Genomic DNA, 26,902 nt, shown 5'->3' with positions numbered 1-26,902 from the left:
TCTAAATGCTTGGAGAGACATACAGATTGACCACTGTGCTCCAGGACTAAAGGAGAAATATCTGGTTTTTATATTTGTAATATAGTTAACAAGGCGTTTTGAATGGTATACTTGGAATACAAAAGTAGGTTTTGCTGTATCTGAGTAATAAGATAAATACACGAGATAGCACTAACATTTTGCAAAAGGGTAACATCCACTTGTTTGAGTTAGGGACATTACAAAACAAACCATAACCCCAACCTCCTTCACACTAAATCCCCTAATTCATTCCGATTGTTAATAGGGAAGGGAAACTGGATTTTTAGCAGCATACATCTGAGGCTTTCTTAATCTATTTTCCTAACCAGATAAAGGGCCAAATCCTGATCCCATGGATGAAGGCAGAGTAAAAGGATATTGCCTCTAGAGACCATGGTCAATTTAGGGTAGAGGTACATGCCTGGGGCCACAGATCTTGGAGCAATGTGATAACATCTGAATCTAAGCTTTCATTAAAATAAAAGCATCTCACCCTAATAGTTTTGAAGAAAAGCTTGAAACATGACTGAAGTATAATGGAGACAGTGGCATCTGCCCGAACCTGCAGACAGCCTGAAACCATCGTTCAGAATTGTGAATTGCACCCTGGCTTGTTATGAATCCTGCTGCTGTGGGCTGTCCTAGCCAACACTACCCCACCAAGACTTGGCAGGGTGGGCGGAGGGGAGCTCTTGCTGCTGTCACCCTATTATAGATCTCTCAGAAGGTGGGGGCAGAGTCCTTTCTCCAGAATGGAGCCCAGCCCACTTCTGAAACAAGATGCAGTGGTCTGGAGAAGGAGTTCCCAAAGAGGGTTAGTGGTAGACTCGCTTTAGCCCAGCAGGCGGCTTTTGCATGGGCAGGACCAGGACATGAGTGGGGTGACTGGGGGCCCCAGTGTGGGAGTGTGTCTAAGGCCCCATATTACCTTCATTTATCCCTCCTTGAGAATAGGGGAAAACAACTCACCCTTTGCAGTTTTGCGGCCCGTGGATCCACACTGTACAAGAAGCCATTGGTTATGCTCCCATCACATCCCTAACACATCCACAGCACTGAGAGATGTAGCAGAGCCTAGCTTTGCAGCATTCAATGAGATGCCGCCTACCTGCATGAGCTCTGCATGCCACTGTCGAGTGCTATCTGCAGGATCTGCCCCGGCATTGTCAAGCTATCATGAAGAATTACATCATTTCATTTAAGGATGTGTCTAGATTGTGTTCAAATAGATAAACTACATTTCATTTTAAAAAAGGGACAGACAGTGATGGACTAGTAACCTCGATCACTTTAGATTAATAAAAACTTAATCTTACAACTAAACAATATAAAATTAGCAAAAATCAGAAATAACCTTAGAAATTACCATTTCACTTCTTTCATAAAGACAGAGTGCTGTTTGTATTTTGCATGTCTCTCCATTCACATGTTGATCCAATTTCAGGTACTTATAATCCATTTTACAAATTGAAAAACTATAAAAATATCATTACAACATCTATTTTTAACTTTCCATGCTTGAACAAAGTGTTTGACTACTGACTTTTGCTGGGTCACACCTGTGTAGATTACTGAGTAATAGCCAGTTTGTTGTTCTAACACAGTAGTGCTGGCACTTTAGAATGGTTAGATGTACAATCCAAATATTTTAGGATCATTTATTTAAAACACACAAACAGAAGGATGTATTGCTGAAGACAGGGAGCCCTCTGTGTTAAAGAACCAGAAACTTCTTGCTATGACTTCCATGTGACTTTCAAACTCTGAAATAAATAGAGCTACATAATTCTATGGGGACTTTCTTTAACTTCAAACTTTATTTCAGCATTGCAGTGCCTTTGTGCATATTTAAACCAAAATCAGGGCAGTTAAATTAAAATATTGAACCTCTGTATTTCCCACACAGTGGAACAGATTAAAGTTTATCTTTGTGCATATGCTAATTGAATCTAATGATCAGATGCCCTCTGATATTGTCTTCATTTCTTGAAAGTGAAAGTTTAAATGGATTATACAGTGTATGCATATGTCCAGTCCTCTATTACAGATGATGTAAATACATCGTATTCCATAACTGTACCTGCCAAAGAGAGAAAAAGAAATAAATGCACATAGTAATATCTTTAATTGTATATTCAATTATAATGCAAATTTATACTAATAGGAACATATGTAGATATATGTACATATTAAACTTAGTTGTTAATCAGTAAATCTTGTTTAATAAAATGTTTGGGTATGAAGATGAGCAGAACATTTAGTCCAACTGAGACAGAAGATTGTAGCACTGCTGTTACTGTCAGTCACAAGTTTAAAATACTCTTGATCACAAGTCTTTCTGTCAGCAGCTTTGAATTAAATTAGGCAAAGCTCCTAATTAACACAGAAATGTACAGTAACCTCATGCACTTGAAAATCAGTTACTATAAAAGGGTATTTTTATGCTAAATCTTAGATTAATTCAGTCTACAGTTGAACCCCTAAAGTAGTAGTTGCAAGTTAATGCCCATATTATTCAGATTATGTGCATACAAATGATCTCTTTTGCAGGGCAGAAAAGGCTGGTGGTACTTGCTTTTGAATAGATTAGCAACAAGTTAAACAGGAATCAGGCCCCTCAGAATATTGAGGACAGGAGTTTCCCATTAGTTATGTTGTGACATTTAAGGACTCCTAACTGCCTAAGTCCAATGCCTCTATACTTCCCAAATATGACCCTTGCTGCACAGACACCAGTAGAGGCAGATTCACATTGGGATACAGTGATAAAATGCTTAGGTTTGGATTCTAAGTTCTAATGTCTGGAACATTTACTGACTACCATATAAGAACTCCCTACTGTGCTCTCACATGAAAGCAGAATAGCAAATATTTTCAGTAAGGTACATGATGATATGTATTAACCATTAGAGATTGAAATCTCACCTTAAATATTAAAGTAAACAGGGCTGAAGGTTCCCCTCTGCAAAAAATGAGTGTAGGGAAATGCTTATTCTGTTTTTGATGCATTATCCCCCTTCTGCACAGCATCAGAACACGATTTGTATCAGAGGTCAAGGATCCAGAAAACCTGGGCCAACCGCCATAGGTCCTTAAATAGCCACAAGGAAGGTTTTTCCTTCTGTGATGTTGTCAGACCTCTTCCTCTCATCCCCCAGCCCTGGTATTGTAGGTGGCCCAGCTGCTCTGCTGACATTTGGCTCTTAGACAGCAACTATGTGTTCTGTGACCTCTTCAGTGGGCTCACTGGGCATGCGAAGGAGAGAGTGTTTTGAAATGCATTAATCAGACTTTTTCTTCTTTATATATTCACAATCTTTGGGTTGCAAAAAGGAGCAAACATACTGTGCAGGGTGCTCATTTCCTGTTTCCTCCTCCCTGTGGCCTGGCCTGGTTTGGCCTGGGGGGAAGGGATAGCTCAGTGGTTTGAGCATTGGCTTGCTAAACCCAGGGGTGTGAGCTCAATCCTTGAGGGGGCCACTTAGGGATCTGGGGTAAAATCAGTACTTGGTCCTGCTAGTAGAGGCAGGGGGCTGGACTTGATGACCTTTTAGGGTCCCTTTCAGTTTTATGAGATAGGTATAGATCTATCTCCTGTTTCTCTTCAATGGCTGTGCTGCATGGAGATTACGTAGAAGAGCTGGTGGTAACGGGCAGAGAGGCAACGTTCTGTTCACCTGCCTTTCCCTCTCACAGTTACCTCAGACTGCCATGGTGTTTTCCCTCCCTCTGAGATGTGCAATGAAGGGGAATAGAGGTAGGGTGACCAGATGTCCCAATTTTATAGGGATAGTCCCAATATTTGGGCCTTTTTCTTATATAGGCTCCTATTACCCCCTCTCCCCCATCCTGATTTTTCACACTTGCTGTCTGGTAACCCTAAATAGAGGGGACACAGTCTGTAACATCACTGTTAGCATAGTTCAGCTAAAACCTTGGCCTAGAAGCATAGAAACAAAAATGCTTGCATTATGCTGGGGGTAGCCATTACAGAGATGTTGCCATTTTTCACAGCACATGTAAAAACAGAATCTGGGTAACATTTTCAAAAGAACCCATTTTTTCCCCCCAAAAGTGATTTAGAAGCCAACATTTCATTAAAACTCAATGGATGCCTGTGATGGGGTGTCTACCCCACACAAGGCCTGAAGGGGTTAAGGTGGCCAGGTGAGCCAATTAACCACCTAGGCTGCACCTGGAGGAGAAGCCAGGGAGCAAGGACTAATTAGAGATGAGGCTCAGCTGGATAGGAACAGGTTAGTGTGATCTGTATGAAGCCCAGTATCTGAGAGCAGAAGAGGCACCAGAGAGAGAGAAAAACTGTAGTCTCGTTCAGGGTGACCAAAGGCAAGGTAGAAAGTAGTTTGGGGTACAGCAGTAAGGTTGAGGACTGCACAGACCTTGACTGCTTGTTGTAGGGTCCCTGGGCTGAAACCCAGTGTAGAGGGCAGGCCTGGGTTCCCCTACCAGCCCCAGGGAAAATGGCACTGGTAATGGAATAGTGGGCTCTGTGAGACTTTAGGGTATGCAATGCCCCCTGCCCCTGGAAGGAGAAAATTACACTGACCTGACCAGGGGGCCAAGCCACAAAGCAGGAGCTGTCAAGTCCTTAGAGAAAGAGACTAAGAAAGCAGCGGAGTGCAACTGCAGGAAGGAGCATTGATCTAACAGCTAATCCCCAGACATGGCCAGAAAGAAGCGCTCCGGTGGTGAGTAGAGCACCCTGTGATAGTGCCTATGTCACTTAAGTTGAAAATAAAGTCAGTGGTCTTAATTCTCACTTACTTTAAGGACCTTTTGCACTGCTGAAGTGGTGTAAAGTCCCCGAAAGGCCCTTTAACGTTCTCAGAGCAACATAAAAGGGCTGCAGTGTAGTACAAGTGCTACAGCTTCCCTGATGCAGATATGCCACTGTAGTTCTGCACTGTAGACGTTTACTACAGTGACAGAAGGGGTTGCTTCATTGCTTTAGTAAATCTACCCTCTCAAGAGGTAGTAGCTAGGTTGATGGGGGAAGAATTTTTCCATGTGCCTAGTTGTGCCCTACAACAGGGGTTAGTTTGAGCTATCTGAATTGCACAGGGTGTGAAACTTTTCACAGCCTTGAGTGATGTAGCTAGACTGACCTGAAGTTTTAGGTGTAGACTAAACCCCAACGTAAACAGGAATTAGGCCCTATAACTTCCTTCAAAAGACTAAATTAATTAAACATTTAAAGAGGGGTTTTTTTTATTGATTTGTAAACCAGTTTTTCAAGTACTCTTCCCTGACACATCAGTGCGTGCAAACTAGCAGAGATGGTGACAATTATATGCACCTACCATACTTATATTTATATAGAAGTATATTTATTTTATGCACAGAATAGAATCCACTCATTTGCAACACCCCAGTGGAAACTAAAATGTACCAACCAATGGATCATCTCATTTAACAGAAGTATACTGCAATATTATGGTACTCTTTGTTGGACTATGGAGGCAGATCATGGAACATGCATTTTATTTCTTTACAGAAGCTAAAATAAGCAGTAATATGTTTTATGTTGCAGAAAAGTAGTCTATGATTTCATTCTGATTCTAGTTGGGTCCAGCTACATACTGCAAAGCATTAGCATGGACAACATGGACCCTTTTACAGAGAGTTTGCCTGTCTCACCAGACATGGCATAGACTATAAGTATTTTTTCTTGGACTGGTGATGACATATACCTCCAAATTTCCAATTGGAATCTGGTACTATAGAGAAGCGGATTGTTTTGGATGATGACTGAAAACTGTTGTCTGATGACTGTTTGGAGGCTTATTGTGAAATGGTGTTCTTGGGCATCTGTCCTTTAGGAAATGGTCTCGCTCTCGATATTAATTCCTCGGGGTTGTTACAAAACACCCAGGCAAAAATCTATTCCTGCTACCATTTAAGTGGTTGTGCAATTGTCTGTGAGTCAATTAAACAGATTCTATTAGTTCAAAGAAGTAGTGTTCGAACACACATCTTACTATTTAAAATCTTGTCATCTTTTAAAGTGATGTAAAAAAGTTCCCACACTTCACAAACCATAAAATAGTTTGGGTTGCAAGAGACCTATAGAACATCCTCTTTACACTGGCATTAGGATTACTAGTGTTCTCCCCAAAAAGTCATGTCTTGACTGTCTCCAGTGATGGTGATTCCCACAACCTGCTTTGGTAATTTGTTCCATTAAGCAATTGTTCTGTTAGGGTCACACAACAGGGGCCCTCACAGGGCGTAATTTAAATCCCATATCAAATGCCCAGTCTGCTGTCACTGAAGTCAATGGGAGTTTTACTGGGAGGTGGTACATGTCCTAAAGGCGTAAGTGGCACACAGGGCTTTCTTGTGAGTTTCAACCTTAGTTAATTTTCAACTGTAGCTGGAAACATCTAAGCTGTATCTTGAGAATTTAAATGGTAACTGAAGTGGTCCATAGACTGTATTCTGGCACGGGTGAATTTCACCCTGTGAGAATGAGTGGGTAACATTCAATTTAGAAACACTTAGCAGAGCATTAACAGAAGCAGCAGCATTGAGATTCTGAAAGGGCTGTTTGTTTTGTGTGTGTCACATCCAAAGTTCTGTGTTCAGTTATGAGCATCAGTTTCCATGGAATGCTCAACACTAAATATTTAATCATTAGCACACTGAGGACTTTAAACAAAACTGGTGGCAAGCAGTCCTTATGTTTGTGATAGGCTGGATCACAGAACTAAAGGGAGGCAAAGCTTGAATGAGTCACAGCCTGTGCTGCCACTCATAATTAGTGAGGAAAACTATAATGCTATCCATTTTAAATGTACATACAATACACTACAAATCTAGTATAACTTGCACTCTTCATAATGAGGCAATCTAATGTTAAGTAGTTTGTGGGGAGGTGGGAAGAATGCTTGTCATTTTCCTCAATACATTAATTGGAAAATTGTCAACGTTTTGAAAGAATAGGTCAACATAACAAAGTGGTGGTACACTTTACACTTAAAAACTACTTGGATAATAGTAAAATTTCATCATGATTGTTTCAGACCACCACTGTACATTACTAGATTCAGCTATATCAATAATCTTTTGATCTTCATCTGATTTACAATTTACTAGGCAAGGGCTAGATCCTCAGCTGTTGTAAACTGATGTGGCTCTTGACTCACTGGAGTTACACTGATTTACACCAGCTGAGACTCTAGTCTGAAACCAGCTGTTTCATATCATCTGCCACAGCAATGATATGCTTAAAGACTATCCATACCTTAGGGCAACTACTAAACCTATTCCATGAGAAAAGTATGAGCTTAAGAGCTTCCTCTTTCAGGATTTACTTTATTAGCTGGAGACCTCCAGTCCACTTCGCTGCTTTTCATACTGAACATGTTGTCGCTTTCCTAGAAAGGCTCAACTTCAAAACACCCTGTTACAACACAGCTGCCTGATCCCATCTAGACCTGACAGATGCCTGACCTTTCTAACAGACATAATTCCTTTCCTATCCTATTTGTTTTTTCTTATATCATCTACTATCAACTACTGTTAAATAACATGTGAATGTTTGTACAGGTAAGCTTTTTTTATTCTGTTGGGGTGGGAAGAAATGGGTTGGGGTGGTAGGAATGTAGATTTTTTTTTTTGTTAACAAGTAACATTACTTCCATCATTAATGTCACCACCCATATCAATGAGTTGTTTTTATTTCTATTTAATTTTTCCTTTGAGGATCTCAAAGCACTTCACAAACATTAAGTAAGACTCACAATGCTGTGATGGGGAAAGCGAGACAGAGGTTTAGGCTCAGATCCTCAAAGGTAATGGTAGAGATAGGAAACCTACAGTCTATTGCTAACTCTACAATAATGGTTACTGGATTTGGCTAGACATTCAGTACCAGTTTTTAAAACATTTGATAGCACTGTATGCTGAGCACCTATTAATAAATGGGCCCTAGGTGCATGCTCTCTGAATCTTGAATTTCCTTTTTTTTTCTTATATTTTGCAATACCCTAAACTCTCTCTTGTCCCAGTGAGGAAATTTCTCTCTCCTAACGTCCTTGTTGGTTCTCCAGCCCCATCTCCATTACCTCAACCTTCAAAGGCTCTGTTAGAATTAGTAGTAATATAGGGTACTACCAGATACTAACTATAAATTCCTTTATTAAATCCAAAGACCAAATGGCCTTTCTACAATTGCTCTGAACATGTCTAAAAAGCCTAAATAATAAGCAATCAATACATCCAAAGAGTAACAGACATTCATAAGCATTTAAGATACGAATGGACTAAACCTAGAGGTGCTTAGTCTCATGTGTTGGTTCCATCTTAATCAGGCAGGTATTAGCAATGAACCCTTTAAGAGTTCCCCTTTTATGCCCATTAACAAACAAGAGATGCCATTGCCAATTGCTACCTTTAGCTAAAAAGCAGAATTTGGTTGGTTTGGAGTCATTGCTGGTTCAATGCCCACAATCCTTTATTAAGTAGCCCTGATAACTGGGATTTCTTCTTTCTTCTGTTTTATCAGTTACCTTTCAGGCCCAGTTTTTCAAATAAGCCATATTCTTTCAAGGTCTTCCCACAACTGTTAACGGACCTGCAGTTTGCAAGACCTACACAAACGTGTAATAAAATAAAAGGTTAAATTAGTTTTAAAATAAACTACAAAACCCATTTTTCTTCATTCCTGCAAGGTCCCAGGCATATTCTGTCTCCGTATAAGTGTCTCTTCCCTGGCACTAGTCCATCTTATTATTTCATTTGTCTCTCTCTCAACCTCCTTCTATGATCCTTTATGCTCTTACCAATCAAGACTTTGCTGCTCTTTTGGTACATGCTAAGTTGTCTACTTAAGGATCTCATTACATAGTATCTGAGTACCTCATAATTAGAACTAGCTGGAAACTGAATTCCCCTCATGGAAAAACTTAAAAAAAAAAATTGGTGGAGGGAAAATCATTCTGAATAGGAATAAAAAGGCTGAAAACTCATAATTTTCATAGGATGAAAAGTCTAAAAATCTGTTTTGAGGAACTGAAACAACAAATGTTTGGCTTGTTCCCAGCTCTATTTCTAACTTTTAATGTATTTACCCTCTCAACACCTGTGAGGTAGGTAAATGCTATTATTCCCATTTTACAGATAGGGAATTGAGGCAGAGAGGCTGTGACTTTCCCATGGTCACACAGGATATCTGTGGTAGAGCAGGGCTTCCTTTGTCCCAGGTAGCATTTTAAGTACTTGGACCATCCTTCCTGTCTTCATTCTGACACCGAATGAGAGTAGATGCTGCAAGATGAATTTAGGAAACGTATAATTTTTTCAGTAATGATGAAAAAACTAAAGTAGTGCTGCCCACCTTGGTGAATTTGGAAAGGCTGAGATTTGTGAATAAACTTCAAATCCATGAGGTCTGAATGAGTTTGAAATTGTTTAATGCAGGGGAGAAGGGGTGTCTCGGTGTGTGTGTGTGTGCTTGTTTGTTTTTTTTTGTAATTGTCTCAAGGATTAACTCCTCTTATTTATAAATAAAAAACTCCAGTTTTATACTGCTTCCCATGACCTAAGGGTCTGAGCATCTTCAACATGAAAGCAACAGCAAAGTCCCTAGTGGACTTAAAGGAAGCTATTGTACTTCTCCCTTTTCAGTGTAAAACTGTGTTGGGGGTAGGGTTGTTTTTTGTTTTTTTTGTTTTTTAATATTTTATTTATTTTCCTTTTTGGTTGGGTGGGTTTTGGGGGCAGAAAGGATGTCAGTGTTATGTCACTCCTTTGGAATCCCCTGTCCACCATAGGTTTTGCAGCATTTTCTAAACACAGTAAGACTAAATATGCCTGGTCTCCTCTGGATGTTTGTTGCGTAGCTGGTCAGATCCCTTAGGCTGAGAATGCTTTATCTCTCTTGTGCTATCTCATTTGCTGTCACATGAAGCATATACCTTCCCATTCATGATTGCATAACATCCCTGTGGCAACAAAAACAATTGCTTATGTGAAAAAAATACTAGCAAAATATATTTATTTATTTTTTAAATCTTTTAATATGACTTTAAGCATTTGGAAGTAAAGGGAGACTGTACCATACCACCATTGGCTCATGGCAAGTCTGAGAAACATTGATTAATGAAAATCCTCGACCAGCCCTAATGCAGAATTTTAATTTAAAAAAAAAAAACCCTATTTGCAATAAGTATACAAGGATTATCATACAGAGTCTTTTAGAAGGTACAAAGAAATATCTGTTTTTAACATACAGTACTCAGTGTATATTTTCAACAATGAGATTGCTAGAGAAATAAAAGATGCATACCTCCAGAACTCTAACATTTTATTGTTTATACAAGTTATAAAAATAGTTTATTTTAGCAAAATAGCACATTTTGCAAACAAATTTAGATTTTATACAGGAGCTAAATTTTTTTTTCAAGTAGACGTTAGAAAGGAAACACTTCTGCTTGAACAATTATTTTAAAATATAGTAAAACTCCTTAAAGAACATTCAGACATACATTCCGATTAGTTTATAAATAATCAAATAGTATGTTCAAATACTTTGTTTAATAAACCTAGTCAAATCATATTATGATTTGTCCTTTTTGTGGGCATTTTTTTATACGTTTGCAACAGATTCAGTGGCTATGATGATGTGGAGTATGGGGATTTAATTTTTAAAATGATCACTTAATAAAATCTGATTGAGACCAGCTTCTGTGTCTTACCAATGAGCCTCTGGATAAAATAGATATAACTAAACTTGAAGCCAAGTCTACATAGGGAAAAGAGTTACAGGGGTTTAAATCAGGTACACTTATAATAATTATGAACAATATTCTGAAATATATACGTAGAAAATCAATATTTTCAATGGGAGTGGAGGGTGTTCAGCACCTCTTGGGGGGGAAAAATCATTTTATTTAGGTGCCTAAATATGAGTTCAGTTTTAGACATCTAAGTGCGTGCATGTTACAAACAATGTGTAACTGACTTAAACAGAATTGATAAGGCACACAGAAGTTCATATGGAGTAAATACAGTAAAACACATAATGGTGAGCATCCTAATAAATGTAGTTTTTCATTCCTCAGTTGTGACTCCTGAGTGTTAAATTAATCCACGTCTATTGAAAACGAAGTGTCATTACCGTGTCCACCAGCCAGATCTTTCACGCTGATAGGAGCACCCATTTATCAATAACGACTCAGTTCTGCATGCATAAATACATGTGAGTGGAGACACTGGGGAAGATCCTCAGTTAACAAATTGTCAAAGAGCTTTAATGGAGCTATGACAATTTACCAGCTGAGTATCTGCCCCACTGAGTTCAATGGTACTCACATACATAAAGTTATTCACACCTGTCCGCAGAATTGGGGCCTGTGTCTATGAAATCTTACCAGCATAGGCTCTAGAGGGCAGGTAATGTTTATATGCATGTAACACAGAGCCTAATGCACTGCAGGTCAGATTGGCACCTATGTGTTACAACAATGCAAATAATATTTAATAATTGAAACACTGGGCCCAGTCCTCTTGAAGTGAACAGTTTTAATGAGTAAGGACTGCAGCATTTAATGCCACATCAAGTCATATTCAGTGTGCAGTATGTCCCTCTTCTCCCCCCCACCCCCTTTTTTTTTTTTTAAAAGCAGAATGCTCCCATTTTGTCATTGACTTAAATGGAAGCAGGAGCAAAACCATCCTGTATACGTTTGACACATAGCACATAAATACCATGGATGTGGGATCCCATTTAAAAAAAAAATACTATAGCACTGTGCAAATCACTTATTCATGAGTTTCTTCAAGTAATAAGCTTTGTTAACACTACATTAAAAATAGTGGACCACACCTTTCAATGTTGATTGCCTTTAAAAACTTAAAAATGCAATCATACTAAATGTAAATATGCTACATTTGCCAAGAGATTCTATTAAAAATGAACGTTAGTTAAGATGTTTATGAAAGTCCAAAATTACTATTTTGTTCAGCTTCTTTATGAATCTCCACAATTAGAGAATATTTGTAATATAAAACAAACCTAAAAAGTATTTGAAATTGCAGTTTTTTAAACATTTTATCACTTACAGTGTCCTAATGGAAGATACAACTGTTATATAAGTGAATCTGTTTATTCCTGTTAAAGAAGCTAACATTTGATATAGTTTAGTCATGTTTCAAGATAATCTACAGTGCAATTTAAAATATCTGCTTTTAAAACTATAAAAACTTCTAAAAACTTACACATCCAGTTTAAGCCATTACAAAACCATTTTAAAAACAAAGCAAAATGTTGACGGGCATATTTGCAGAAATCTGCACTCAAAAATAAAAAATGTAGTCTAAAAATGTGCATAAATCCCATTTGTCAGAAAACACTGATCAACACCAAAACAAAAAAGTTAATCTGGCAGCGGTTTGAATCACTACACTGAAAGAGTGCTAAGGATGCAGTAAAGATAACAGCATACTAAAAGCAGGAAATTCAGACCTCACTCCGGAAAGCACTGAAGCATGTGTGCAACTTGAAGAACATGACTAGTCCCATTGGAATCAGTATTTTGTTGGAGGAGAAATTTCCTACAGCTTCTGTAAATAACAGAATGTGTCTTAAAGTGGCACTGCAAAATGGCTTGGGGGGGGGGAGCATCAGGAATTCAAAGTTCCAAGACCAAATTAATGGGGTCTCCTATACGTTTTTTTTTTTTGGTGTGTCTTACTGGAAAAATCTGCAGAATATGCTCTGTATGTGTTGGGTGGGGAGTGAGGTGAAGGAAAGTCAGCTACACAATAAACACCTCAACTGCTACAGCTTACCTTTCCTTATCCCACCACATTGGCTTTGATATGACAGCAGAGTTCTACAAGAGGGTGTGGCCAACCATGAGAAGTGGTGACCTGTAGTGGTGGGAAGACAATTACTCTGTGCAGCATAAGCCTCTCTCAGGATGGCATACATTACTGCTATCCCAAAAAGCAGCAACTCCCTCTATTGCTTTTAGGGGAGGTATATAACACACAGAGCTGATATTTTTAAGGTACATACAATGTTTAGGTGGGCAGGAGAAGCTTATTTAGGGACTGTTAGCCCTGACTCCTTGGGGTCATTCTGTGCTTCACTAGCTATGTCTGATTCTTTTAAAGCTTAAGTCCCACAGAGACCGGGAGCTAAAACTTGTATCCAAATTCAAAAAGTAGGTAAAACTTACCATTTTCTAAACCATCCACTGTAAATTGACCTGGATATGGAGATTTAATATTTTAGCTGCTTTTTCAGTTCTCATTGTGCCCAAATTGGGAACCATGACAGAGCTGTGCTTTTTAAACTCCATTTCAAATAAAGTTTACAAGTTTATAAACTAACAGTGATAAATGACATCAGTGATTGTAAAGGTACATCGTGGGAATAACCTCGCTGATAAATTTAGAGAGCCCGGGGGCAACCCTCCCTATTCTGTGCTTAACAAGAACAAATTTAGAAAGATCCCACACTATTTAGAGGACTGGCACAGCACACACTGTGTATTATGAAAAAAAAAAATCCCTTGCACAGCACTTCTCAGCTATCCTGGGTACTGACCGAGATAGTGACCTCCTCCCATCTTGGCTGTCTCTAAGAGGCATTCTGTTGTATTGCAGCTCACCCTACACCTAGGCACATGTCACTTTTAATTATGAGTATCCTGGCTTTTGGGTGGGCACCTTAAAATAATCTCAGTGTAATTTCAAAGACCCTCAATGTGTCAGCTGCCACTTTCTCTCACAGAAATGAGCGTACAACTGTACAGTCCAATATTGGTTAAAGGCACAGAGGATGGCATGTTAGGACAGCTTCTAGTGACAGGAGACGCTGTATGGTTTCAAAGCTCAAGTTTCATCATGTGACATAAATTGAGGAGCCATCAAGATCAGGGCTTGGCTGCTTAGGTTAACATTTCTTGCATTAAAATAGCAGCCACACCAGGTGCAACTCTCCCCACAGTGTTCAGTTTCATTGGCAAAACACCCTGAATCAACCTGTCACAATGTAAAACAAAGTGCATAGCAGTGGGTTTTTTATAGTTTAAAAAGTAGTTTTTACTGTTGCATAATTTCAGTGTAAACATTGTGAATAAAGAGAAGTTATCTAAAACAGTTCTACAGTCAGTGCAAGACTTGTGCAAGCTTCTCATCTGATTCAACGTCCACTTAAACTTTAAATAGACAAGTGTTTCTCCCCTTCTCTGTTCTGTAAGAGGGAACAGAAAATATATATTAGAAACATCAACACAGAAAAAGGAAAATCACTTTCTCCCTTAACTTGGCATCTATTAATTTTATACCTAATTTAACACACACACACACACACACACACACACACACAGTCAAACTAAACATTTAATTAACCCCTTACCTTTCTAGCAATTATGTTGTAAGCCATTAAACAGTGAACATCATATTTTAACTCTATTTAAATTTTGTTACCAACTATGAAATATACCAGAAATACAACAGTGCAGTTAAATGAAAATAGCCAGGGCAGAACAGTATTTCTGAAACTGCTACCGTACTTAGGGAGTGAAGTGAAGACACACAAGTCTCTAAATGGTAGACCACGGTAAATAGTTTGTCATACTTAGCTGATTTTCTTGCCTCTTTTTTTCCCCCTTTGATTTATATACTTTGTGGAGCTTGGAATTTACAGGTCATAGAGCACAATTTTTCCTTACAGTAGATTTCTACTCATATTAAACAATGCTTACAAGAGTGAGTTTATAATAAATCAACACAAGCATCAAAGCTGTACCCAAAGGGATACAGCATGTTCTGCCTGTGAACATGGGTGAGACTGTCAGCTTTTCACTGAGGGGCCAGTCTTTGCAGGGGGTTTGTTTACAGTACTGGACAGGCTGTAGATGCTAAGCAAATATCAGCTCTCCCTGTCTACTCTGCTATCCCAGGGATGGCAACAGGAGGATGGGCTGTGGGCACGCATGGGCAGCAGAAGTGTGGTTGCTGTGGCTGGGAGATTAGTTTTAAAGGTGTGTGGGGTGGGTGAGAAGGGGACTCGCCTTGCCCCCAAAACAGGCCTCACTGGGGCAGTGCCAGGATGCAAACCAACTCCAGCCCCTGGGAGGCAGGGGGGAGCCTCCACTCTACCGTCCGCCCATGTGACTGTGGGGGCAGCACTCAGCCCCTGCTGCGTGCCAGCCTTACCAGCTTCCTCTGGTTACTGAGGCAGAAGGTGCAGATGGGCCGGGGCGCCGCGGCGGGGCCGCCGCCCTGCAGGCGGGGCTGGTACTGCAGGCAAGGCTGCTCCGCCCCCTCGCCCTGCTGCAGGAGCAGCACGTTGGCCAGGTGCGCGATGTAGCTGGCGGCCAGGCGCAGCGTCTCGATCTTGGAGAGCTTGCGGTCGGCGGGCTCGGTGGGGATGAGCGTGCGGAGCGCGCTGAAGGCGGAGTTCACGCTGTGGGTCCGGTCCCTCTCCCGGGCGTTGGCCGCCTGCCGCTGCTTGCTCAGCCCGCTCAGCCGGGGGCTCTTCCGCTTGCGCTTGCCCGGGCCCCCGGCGGGGGGCAGGGACTTGTCCGAGCTGCTCTCGCTGCTGCCGCCGCTCTCCGGGTCGGAGGCGGCACCGCCGCCGGCCTTCATGGCGCTCCCGCCGGCCCCCCAGCCCCATGACTTTTATGCGCGGCAGCTGCCGGCTGGCCGCCGCCGCGGCCCCGGGTCCCCTCCAGCGGCGGGGCCGTGCTTTGAATGGCTGCTGCTTTTAGCTCGGGCATGTGGCCGCTCCGTAAATAAGGCGAGGAAGGTGGAGCTGCGGCCTCAGTGCTCCTGCCCGGCAGCCTTGCACCTGTTCCCCCGGCTCCGCGCGGCTCGGGCAGGGCGCCCCCGGGGCATTCCTGGGGGGAGCGCGGCCCCCGGGGCAGGCCGGGCGCTGGGGCGCTCTCCCGGGTGCCCTTCACCAGGCTGGCTCGGGGCAGCAAGGAGTGAAACGCCCCCGGGAGGGGCAGCCTCGTCTTCCTGGGCCCTTGGCATGTGCTCTCCTCTGGGGGGTGAACAGCGGGGCCCGGGCACACCTGGGAGAGGGGGATTCACTCGCCTGGCCAAATCTGCATCGCGTTGGCAGGACCTCACACCTGCCCCCTCCAGAACCCTTCCCGGCGGGGAGGCTGCGTGGATGAGCGCCTCTCTCCCTCTTCAGGTGCTGCTTCCCCTACAGCCAGTGAAACAGGAAAGTTAGGACCTAAGGGCTCCAGGGCAGTTGCAAACAATAACCCTCTCCAAGGCCTGATGCCAATAATAAGCATAGGTAATATCTGTCCACATCCATCCAATTGAAGGATCAAGACACTATGCAAATATGTTGTTGTTTAGTTTTATTGTGGGATAGTAATATGGAGTAATCCCTCTGAAAAATAAAGAACATGCTTTGCTCAAGTATATTTTCAAAATAACTGTTGGTTTCAAATGGACTAACAGGCACTCCAGCGCTAGTTCTTTCATCAGCTTTCCCACCAAATACTAGACCAGTGGTTTTCAACCTTTTTTTCATTTGTGGATCCCTAAAAAATATTTCAATGGAGGTGCGGCCCCCTTTGGAAATCTTAGACATAGTCTGCGGACCCACGAGGGTTCTGTGGACTGCAGGTTGAAAACCACTGTACTAGACGTACATATAAATCCAAATCCCGATTCAATTTAAAATGCAGAGCTACAGCAACCAATTTACTTATTAAAGGTCATCATATTCACTAGTTTATTATGCCTCTTCTCTCCATAAAAGTTTGACAGCCCCTCTGCAGTCAAACTCATGGTACAGGTTTTCCCAACTGAGTCATCTCTACCTGATTAAGTAGTGCTACATGACTGTTTTATGTAGCCACGAGTTTATTTTTGTTGTTGTTGTTTGAATTGGAAAGATGGATTAATATTCAGAGTTGGATTAGCAGTCACATCCTTTTAATCATAGGTGCATACACTCAGAATGGACAGCTGCTTTGCCACTCTTGGCTGGGAGTCATGTCCTCCACAAATACAGTTAATGCATATATGTGGTCTCTTGACTGTCAGCACTCAAGTCCATCTGTTAGAATGGCACGGTGCCTGCTTAAAAGTTGGTTGTACCTTCCCTTTGGGCATAGGTGCTAGGCAACAAATGTGTTCATGTGAGCAGCTTACAGAATGCTTAAAATAGTATATTTTCTGCAGAAAGTTCCTTTTGTGTAAAAAATGCTGCAGTGGTGCCTCTGTTTGTCAGTGGGTCTCATCTGTTGCATGTGTAACCCACGCACCTCTTGGGTGTGGTGTTCTGTCCCATCTAGTGGCACCGAGACCACTTAGAGAGAGGGAGATTAATGTGTCTGCTCTACAGCCACTTATAACACCAAAAGACCCTGGTTGTCGGCGGGTGGGATCGAGCCTGGGACCTCTAAAGTTAAATACATGAGCCAAAAGCCATATGACCCTTAGCTAAGGCAGTAGAGCAGACTCATTAATCCAGTGGTTCTCAAACTTTTGTACTGGTTACCCGTTTCACATAGCAAGCCTCTGAGTGCGCCCTCCCCCCATATTAATAAAAAACACTTAAAAATATATTTAACAATATTATAAATGCTGGATGCAAAGCGGGGTTTGGAGGTGAAGGCTGTCAGATCATGACCCCCCCAGGTAATAACCTCATGATCCCCGGAGGGATCCTGACCCCCAGTTTGAGAACCCCCACATTAACTCAGAAGGTGTGTGGGTTACATACTTCCCCTAGCTGAGGAAGCATCCCGAGCTTCAGAGACTTCCCAGTTGAAATCCTGGATGAGCCCCCACTTGTAACACTGACAGACCCCGATTTTTCAGTGGGTGGGCTCAAATCTGGGACCTCTGGAACTTAGTGCATGAACCTTTACTGCATGAGCTAAAAGCCAACTGGCTGTTAACTAACGCTGTAGAGCAGACTCATTAATGTCTCTCTCTAAGTGGTCTTGGTGCCACTAGATGGGACAGAGCACCACACCCAGGAGGTGTGTGGGTTACACATGCAGCAGATGAGACCCATTGACAAACAGAGGCACCACTGCAGCATTTTTACACAAAAGGAACTTTCTGCAGAAAATATACTATTTTAAGCACTCTGTAAGCTGCTCACATGAACACATTTGTTGCCTAGCACCTATGCCCACTAGATGGAACAGAGCACAACACCAGGAGTTGTGTGGGTTACACATGCTTTCATGTATTAATAATAGAATGACTTTTTTTTTCCCCGTTTTCTTTTTGCTCACTGGGAAATGGGTGCTCAGATGACCAATCTCTAAAATCAACAATCCAAATATCTTATTAGGGTATGCCATACCTTTGTTCTCTTTTTCCAAACTTTATGCTAACCTGGATGAAGCTTTGAAACTAGCATTCTTCAAAGTATTAATGGAAAGTGCATGCAATGTGTTAAGTTTTTACAGTTGTGAATGTAATAGTTATCAGGTGAAAGATGGCCAGTTTTCAAAGGTGGAGCTTCTTAAGAATTGCTTCAGCTCCAGAAAGAGATGGTTTATTTTATTCTAATTTCATTGCTATGGCTATTGTATCTTCTACTAAAGAATCTGCAGCAGTGAGGAAGGAACAATCACAATAGGGAATGCCCTTGTGACAGGAGAACTAGAGATTCTTTAGGTGTTCAAGGATCTTTGTTTGGAAGCTCGTGGGGCAGCTTCTTGGTTGTCTTGCACTTTGTAGCCATTTATACCTCCATTCTGATTTGATGTTTCCCACCCATATTGCTTAGGTTTAAATGACTTTACGAGGTACAGAGGCAGTGGAGAATCAGGCCCGATAGGTTCTGAGCACTCTTAGCAAGGTGTCCAAGAAAATGAACGTACAAAGCAAATAGATAGACATGCTGCCCACTGATTGCTGCAGCAGCAAAGTGTGACGTCATCAGGAAATCAGTTTATATTATGAATAGTTACATTTATAGTGTAAATTTACTCTGCATGTGTATAAAAACAGAGCTTTATATCTTTTGTAATTCCTGTACTAACCCCTTTTCCCCCAAGAACAGTAGAAAGATCTAATCAAGTCTAGCAAAATGAAAGCAAATTGGAAACAGCAGGCTAGATAATTCTGGAAGTAAGATGAACCAAAATGACATTTTTGAAACACCGTGGCCTAGATTCTTAGCTGTACTAGAGGTAAAGAAAGGGGTTTAGGACAAGGGAGGTTTAAGCCACCGTTACAGTCACTTGACTGAGGGCTGAACAGTTTCTAAACATAATTTAGAGCAGCTTGGAGGAGATGCTCGTTTTACACTACCTGGGCATTCCTCTAATCCTGGGGAATTTACAGCTACTTACTGTACAACAAATATCATGTATTTGCGATGTACACAAATATTAATAGAGGCACCATAAACCTCTTTCTGTTATGAAGATATCGTACCAGTACTTCTAAACAAGTTACAAATGGAATGTTACCTTCAAGCTCAATGCTCTACCAGTGATAGAGAAACAGTTCCTAGCTCCAAGCAGCTTGCATTCTGATGTACTTGTCCTATAATTAAAGTGGGATTTCTTCTCTGGAATCAGAGGGGTAGCCGTGTTAGTCTGAATCTGTAAAAAGCAACAGAGGGTCCTGTGGCACCTTTAAGACTAACAGAAGTATTGGGAGCATAAGCTTTCGTGGGTAAGAACCTCAGGACCCTCCGTTGCTTCTCTGGAAGAAATTGTTTTTAGGAAATTTTTTATGTCACATGTCATTGTAAGAAATAGATTCAATGAGATTAAATGTGTTCATTTATTTTAATAGCAGGTGCATGGTAGAATCCGGCATCACTGTGCTTGGTGCTGTACAAATGTATGGGAAATAATCGTGCCCCAAAGAGTTTACCGTTTTAGGCCCTGATCCTGGAAACACTCATCATGTGGGTAGTCCCTGGCTGAAAGTGAATAGTAATGAAGTACTACAAATGTATTCAGGGTCAGAGACTGAGAAGCTAAGTAACTATTGTCTTTTTAAAAAAAGAGAGACTTCTTAAACATTTTTCTATGTTAAATGGAACAGAGAAGAGGAGCTTTTTGCTTTCTTATTGGATAATGTGTGAGGCTCCTCAAACTTCAAAATTAAAATTGTAGGCCATATACAGTATTCCCGTAATCACATGGTGCATATTGGCTATATAAGTACCTATTTAGATAGATAAGCACATGCAGCTGTCACTGACAGTTTATGCTCTTTGTAGTTTAACATTGTATAGAAGCATTTGAAATCATGTGAGTTATAGCTTAATGTGGAGTGTGTGAGTGTAGGTATATTAGCATCATATTTTCATTAGAATTCAAAACTCCTACTTCTGTCCACAAGAAAATTTAAAAGTGAGATGTAGAGAAGCACCTACAATTGAATCTCAATATACATTTAAAATAATGCTTTTGGTTTTGTTGGAAAGTAAAGTTCAAATCTATATAAATTCAAATTCCTCAATTTGATCCTAATGACAAAACTCCAATTGACTTCAATGGAGTCAGAATGTCACTCTTGATATTCTCTGATAGCTGAGTAGTAGGGAATTGCTTGTATATCAGACATAGGCTAGGTCTACACTACCCGCTTGAATCGGCGGGTAGAAATCGACCTCTCGTTGGGACGCGACAATCGATCCCCGAATCGGCGCTCTTACTCCACCAGCGGAGGTGGGAGTAAGCGCCGTCGACAGAAAGCCGCAGAAGTTGATTTTGCCACCGTCCTCACAGCGGGGTAAGTCGGCTGCGATACGTCGAATTCAGCTACGCTATTCACGTAGCTGAATTTGCGTATCTTAAATCGACTCCCCCCTGTAGTGTAGATGTACCCTCAGATGTTTGCTTTCGAGGGTTCTACTGTCTTTATCACTTCATGTGTGTCCTTTTCTGATAAATATATTTATTGGAACTAACCTTCTCTTCCCCCTCGTCCCAAAGAAAACCCAATAAAAACTGTTGGGATATTTCCAGAATTGGAATGCATGTAGTATAATAAACTGGCAAAATAAGGAAGGCAGGAGAGCAGCAATACTTGGAAAGAATAATACTGTGTCTGCTGAGTAAAATAAAACAACTTTCACTGGCACTACAGAAATAGCTAATACAGAGGTTAAGGGCAAAAAGGTGGTCAACAATTCTTGTTTCTACCTCCAAGACAGTTTGAGAAAGTAGAGTAAGAAATGATTTTACAGATAAGAGAGGCTTGTATAAAGGCCAAAACATTGGTGACTTTAATTACTTGGTTATTGATTGTGCATAAATGTAATCCCAATCTAGGGGGAGCATGTTTGTCAAGGAAGATACAATAGTGCAGGATTGCTTTTTTTCCTTTTTACAATTTGCTGAATTGCTAATACAAGCAGGGCTGCATGAATCTAATATAGAATAGTGGGAAATATTTTATGTGTAGCTGACAGGACACAGACTGAAATTTGCCCTTGTTCTGTAAACACAGGTAAAGAGATATGAGGCCATTGTAGAGGATTGTGTAGCAATATGCAACAAATTGAAAAAATAAGAGTAAATCAAACTAACCACTAGACAGTACCATTCTGCAAACTAGTACATTAAAGCCTTTATAGTTTTCAGACACAATATTATAGTAATATAAGGTATTCGTAGGAAAGAACTTTTGAAAAGGAGCATTGGGAAAACTATAAATATAAAAAGAGCAAGTTAGTTAAAGGGCAATTAAAGAAGAAAACTAATAAATGGGTAAGAAAATTTGTAGTTACAGTCAAGAAGCTTTCAAATATATTTACATTAAATATAAAGTGTAGGAGAAAATTGTTTCACTTTCTTGGAAAAAAAGACACTTTAGCGACAATAAAGCCTTTAAACAGACAAACTTAAGTATTTTTAAAAATGGTTCTTTAAATGTTTACAGTAAAAGTCTGCTCTTGGTGATATTCACAAGATTTCCATTGAATGCAGAGAGATTTCCTGTGTGCATTCAAGAGCAGAATTGCCACGTAACATTTTAGATCTTTGAAGATAAAACTTTTTTGCCACCTAATTTTCTGATTTTTCGGTTTAGCAAATATTGATCCCCTGAACGCATATTACTAATGGCTCTTAAATGGCTATCTGCTTAGTTTTTATTGTTTACATCCTTGTTCAATGTCAAAGTAGTACTAAATTTTATTATATCTGTGTGTGTGTGTGTGTTTATATATACACACACACACACACACACACACACACACACACTCAGACAAAAAATGTAGGGGGAGAAATGCCCTCTAGTAAAGGATTCAATGCCTATAGACAGCACATTCAGACCTATTGGTTTGTTTTCTGGCCTTGGACAAGTATAGCTGCAAGCCAAAAGATCATTCTAGGCATTGGTGTGAAAATGAGCACAATACATATCAGTATATCTAACCAGAAAAAATAGTTTGCCTGTCTTTTCTTTTTAAAAAGTGATTTGTCACGTCAACATTAGCCAAGCAACATGCTATGAAAACTCCACAGCCCCAACGACTGTTTTTTGGGATATAAAAGCCAGGGCCGGCGTCAGAGAGTAGCAAGCAGGGCAATGGCCGAGGGCCCCATGCCACGGGGGGCCCTGCAAAGCTAAGTTGCTCAGGCTTCGGCTTCAGCCCCAGGTGGCGGGTTCAGGGCCCCAGGCTTCAGCCCTGCTGTTACCCCACTATTTGGATTTAGGGGGGCTAGGACTGGGATATCCTATATATTAACAGATAAGGTTTCTGTCTGCATGACAAGAATCAGGGGAGGGAGTGAAAGGAAAGCCCTCTAATACTATCCAAATGGGGAGAAAATTGGTGATCCACCCTAAAAGAATTGCCAGGATATCGCCGGGGGTTTGTCTCTGACCTGCAGAGGACTCCCCAGAGCAGGCTAATCCTGCTAACCCTTGAAAGGACACAGATACAGCCCTCTGATCAAGAATAGGTACACACAGGGCCAGCTCCAGGCACCAGGCAACCAAGCACATGCTTGGGACGGCACCTGGTAAGGGGCAGCCAATCTTGGGGTGGCGGGGAGCAGCGTGGCACGGCATTCCGCGGGGGGTGTGCTCCGGTGGCGCTCGGCAGGGGGGCGGCATGGGGCGCGGCGCTCGGGGGGGGGGGCGGGCTCCGGCAGCACGGCACTCGGCGGGGGGGGGGGTGGGCGTCTCGGTGGGGCGGCGCTTTTTTTTTGCTGCTTGGGGCAGCAAAAAAGTTAGAGCCGGCCCTGGGTACACAAGCAGCAAAAAGTTTTATTTATTTAAGAGAAAATTAGGTGGTTACAGTATATTTAATAAAGCAAGAAAGGAAAACAATTACAATGTATAATAGGTAATAACGCACACTTGGATTACTTTTAAAGATCATACATTCAGTTGACTCAAAAGACTAAACAGACTGAGACAAATATAATGTTGTGAGTTGATACACACTGAACTTTTCATACATATGCATAAGGCCTCTAATACAATAGCATTGGACTTATTACAGTGTAACATATAAGTACCCCATGCATATGCTGTGACAGGTTGAACCCCCCTGTCCAGAATGTCACCTGATGTACGGGGGTTTCACTGAGCCTGTCTGCTCCATTAGCCTGGGCTCCCTCCCCCAGTTTTTGCTGAATTAGGCTCTATGGCCACATGCACACATAGATAGGGATGCACCAGCTGTAGAATCACAAGTCTGTAAACAGCTGTCTATGAGAAGACAAGAAATTGCCTAGCATTCAAGTGCAGCTCCCCTCTGGAAAGTACACCCCAAAATAATATTGTATTGCGCTGTAGAGAAATCTATACAACGTAAACTCAGAAATTCACCCCCTCCCTCATGTGGAGGAAGATATGACCAACTTCTTGCCCCTCCCCAGTTATAAATTGCACAAACTAGGTTTTATAATAAACAAAAGCAAGTTTATTAACTACAAAAGGCAGATTAAGTGACTATAAGGGATAGCAAACGGAACAAAGCAGATTACTAAGCAAATAAAACAAAACACACATACTAAGCTTAAGATCTTAAAGAGACTGGTTTCAAGAAGTAATTTCGCACCTTAAAATGTTGCTTTTGTGCAGGATGCAGAAATTCTTGAAGATTAGCTACCTTGCTTGCAGCTTAAATCTTCAGACACCACATTCACAGACCAGATCCCTTCTCCACCCTGGCTCAACTCTTTCTGCCCAGTGTCTTTGTTTCTCAGATCTTTCCAGCTGTCATCCTGGGTGGGGATTCTGTGAAGAGTGAACCTAGATGAACTTACTCCCCAGCCTTAAATAGAATTTACATGAGGCAGGAACCTTTTGTTTCCCAGTCTTGACCTCCCCCTCCTTTTTAATGGAAAAAAATCACTAGAAGTCCAAGATGGTGTTTAGTACCAGGTGACATAACTACCTGACCTTGTAGCATCAAAGCAATGTCCCAGATACTCAGGAAGGAGAGAGATTAGTATCTTCAAAGTCTTATTGTTTCTTCCTAATGGCCCATCAAGGCTGATGGCCTGCTGTCTGGTGCGTGTTTCCCAAGTACATACACAGTTGTGATTGTTACACAGTCAATATTTCTAACTTTATATACAGAAATGATACATGCATACAAATTGGATAATCACATTCAGTAAATCAAAACCTTTCCAATGATATCTCACATGAACCATCTTGCATAAAACATATCTTAGTTATGCCATATTAATATCATAACAGTATTTCTATGAAGAATATGGAGTGTAACATCACATACGCATAAAACAGTGCAACATAGCATTAAAGAAACATTGAACAATTACCATTCTGTGAGCAGTGGCTGGCCATTCACAGGATGGGGTGGGGCAGGTCACACTCGGGCAGGCATCCAGCTTTATTGACAGACACACACAATCTTCTAAAATAGACAAAAATCAGACTTGCACTCCTTCACCAATCCCTCTGATTGTCAGCGGTCCTTCTGCTCTGTCAAGCTCCGCTCTTAACTCCGCAATGCTGTCTGGTTGCCTTCTCTTGATCTTCTCCTGATCTGATCTGCTCTCCTCTCTCTCTTTTATCCACCACACAATCTAGCTTGCCAGCTGACTCTTTATACTCAGTTTCTGGCCACCTCTGGTTGGTTGATCTTTCAAGTTGAGAGCTCCCTGCGTGGGTGGCTACTCGTTTAGCAAATCAGCTCTGCTCTGACATCATCGCTACTCCTCCTGCCCTCTCCTTGCAGGTGGAGCAAGTTGAGTCACACTTCCTGACCTTTGTTTCTTACTTGCTATTGGTCAGTTTAGTCTGTCTCATCCATCTTTGACATTTCTAATAGAAAATCAGTGTGTCCACTCTTTTAGCTCCAAACTATCATTATTTGTAACTTATCTAAAGCATCTAGCCTAAAACTAACTACTGTTCCCTGCAATCTAAAGCACTCTAATGCTATCACCTTTGTAATGCTAATTGGGAGAGGTGAATTATTCACAATGTTTCTCACTCTCTCCTCCCCTCCCCCCTTCTGACTGTCAGCATCTCTATCCAGGTTCTGCAATCTATATAGGATTCAAGCAAATGAAAACCTCTGGTAATACTGCACAGCGATGCTTTGGCTTTCTGCCCTGGGCCCCAGCGAGTCTAATATTGGTCCTGCTTGGCGGACCCCCTGAAACCTGCTCATAGGCCCCAGACCCCTGGTTGAGAACCACTGTGCTAGGTCCCTCTCTTGTCAGTTCATAGGGCTACAGAATTCACAGCTGGCAGTGTGGTTTTCCCAATGGAGGGGTCTAGTTTTCTGGAACCAGCTTCCCTAAATGGTGTGCTAAGGCCAGTGTTGATGAAGTTAGGGCATAGAACAAGAACTGTTTGCTTTTGGTTGACGTACAGTATTAATAGGGAGTGGGGTATTTTTTTCTTAGTAAGTAGGGGATACCATTGTATATGTTTGAGTATTTTATTGATGCAAAGTTCTCAGGTGTCTCAGTGAGGGGCTTCAGCAGTTTCTAACATAAATATAGTGTAGATTCCCACTTTGCGGCAACATCCTAAATCAATTTCTTTTGTGCAAGTTTTCCTTATCATTTAAATAAGATGTTCGAAGCCTTGGAAGAATGAATAACATTTTTGGCAATTCAAATTTCATCCTCTTCCTCCTGCCTTTTACCGTCTAGAAATCTATGACCTGAGACAATGCGTAGAATAGTTCATGTGTGTCAACCAATCATCATAAGTGCTTTAAAATGCTTAGCCCCATTGTTACTCATTTTGCTGTGGGTTCTCAGACCCCGCAATAAAAGTGTTTCTCGTATTTGTTGTTATTCAGTGTTCTTCCAACAGAGTGAATGGAGTACTGAGCTTTTGTGGATACTTTAAGGCACACAATTTCAAGTTTTCCTTTCATGGGCTTGTAGTAGGTGAATTCAAAGAAAGCCAATAAACCATGAAAAAATATAACCCTGTGTATAATTGCAGGTATGCTTCTACAGTACAATTGTGATTGTAGCTTTCTGTACCACTGTGCCACTTTTCTGTACCACTCCCTCCCTCTCCCCCTGCTCCTTGAGTATCCTGCTCAGAGATTCTCAAAAGGTCTGACATCTTTTAGATACTTCACTTTGTTCTTCTTAATGTGTCCATTGAACAGCCCTTGTGATCCAGTTAACTAAATGGAATCATGATCCCAGACCTTTGTTTAAATTTAGATTGGGGGAAGATTTTGCTCACAGTTCCACAGTTGAAATCAGGACCTACTCCATTGAAGTCAGTAGAGTTAATCTGTATTTACAGCAGTCAGGCCCATAATATTTACCAAAGCATAAGCTAAATTTGAGACCACTTTTGAGTCAGTGCTAATAATGGACTGAATGGTGCAAATACTTACAACTGGGCCTCATGCTCACTATTATTTGTGATCCCTTTGGCACCAAATTAACATGAGTGTGAAACCAGTATTTCAAGCAATTCATTTATG

General features: G+C 41.3%; 1 protein-coding gene across 1 annotated transcript; it reads right to left on the bottom strand.

Annotated features, from left to right (window-relative positions):
* Window positions 1-10,156: 10,156 nt before the first annotated feature.
* LOC128845032 (transcription factor 15-like) lies at window positions 10,157-16,065 on the bottom strand. The gene is made up of 2 exons (XM_054043215.1): window positions 15,214-16,065; window positions 10,157-14,245 (listed from the first exon to the last, which is right to left on the bottom strand). The coding sequence occupies exons 1-2, from the start codon at window positions 15,643-15,645 to the stop codon at window positions 14,213-14,215; spliced, it is 465 nt and encodes a 154-aa protein (XP_053899190.1). The 5' UTR covers window positions 15,646-16,065; the 3' UTR covers window positions 10,157-14,212.
* Between the last annotated feature and the right edge of the window lie 10,837 nt (window positions 16,066-26,902).

The sequence above is a fragment of the Malaclemys terrapin genome, chromosome 11 (genome assembly GCF_027887155.1).
Source record: "Malaclemys terrapin pileata isolate rMalTer1 chromosome 11, rMalTer1.hap1, whole genome shotgun sequence".
In the NCBI taxonomy this organism is placed as follows: Eukaryota; Metazoa; Chordata; order Testudines; family Emydidae; genus Malaclemys; species Malaclemys terrapin.
The sequence above is the reverse complement of the archived record's forward strand: the minus strand, read 5'-3'. Positions and strand labels throughout refer to the sequence as shown.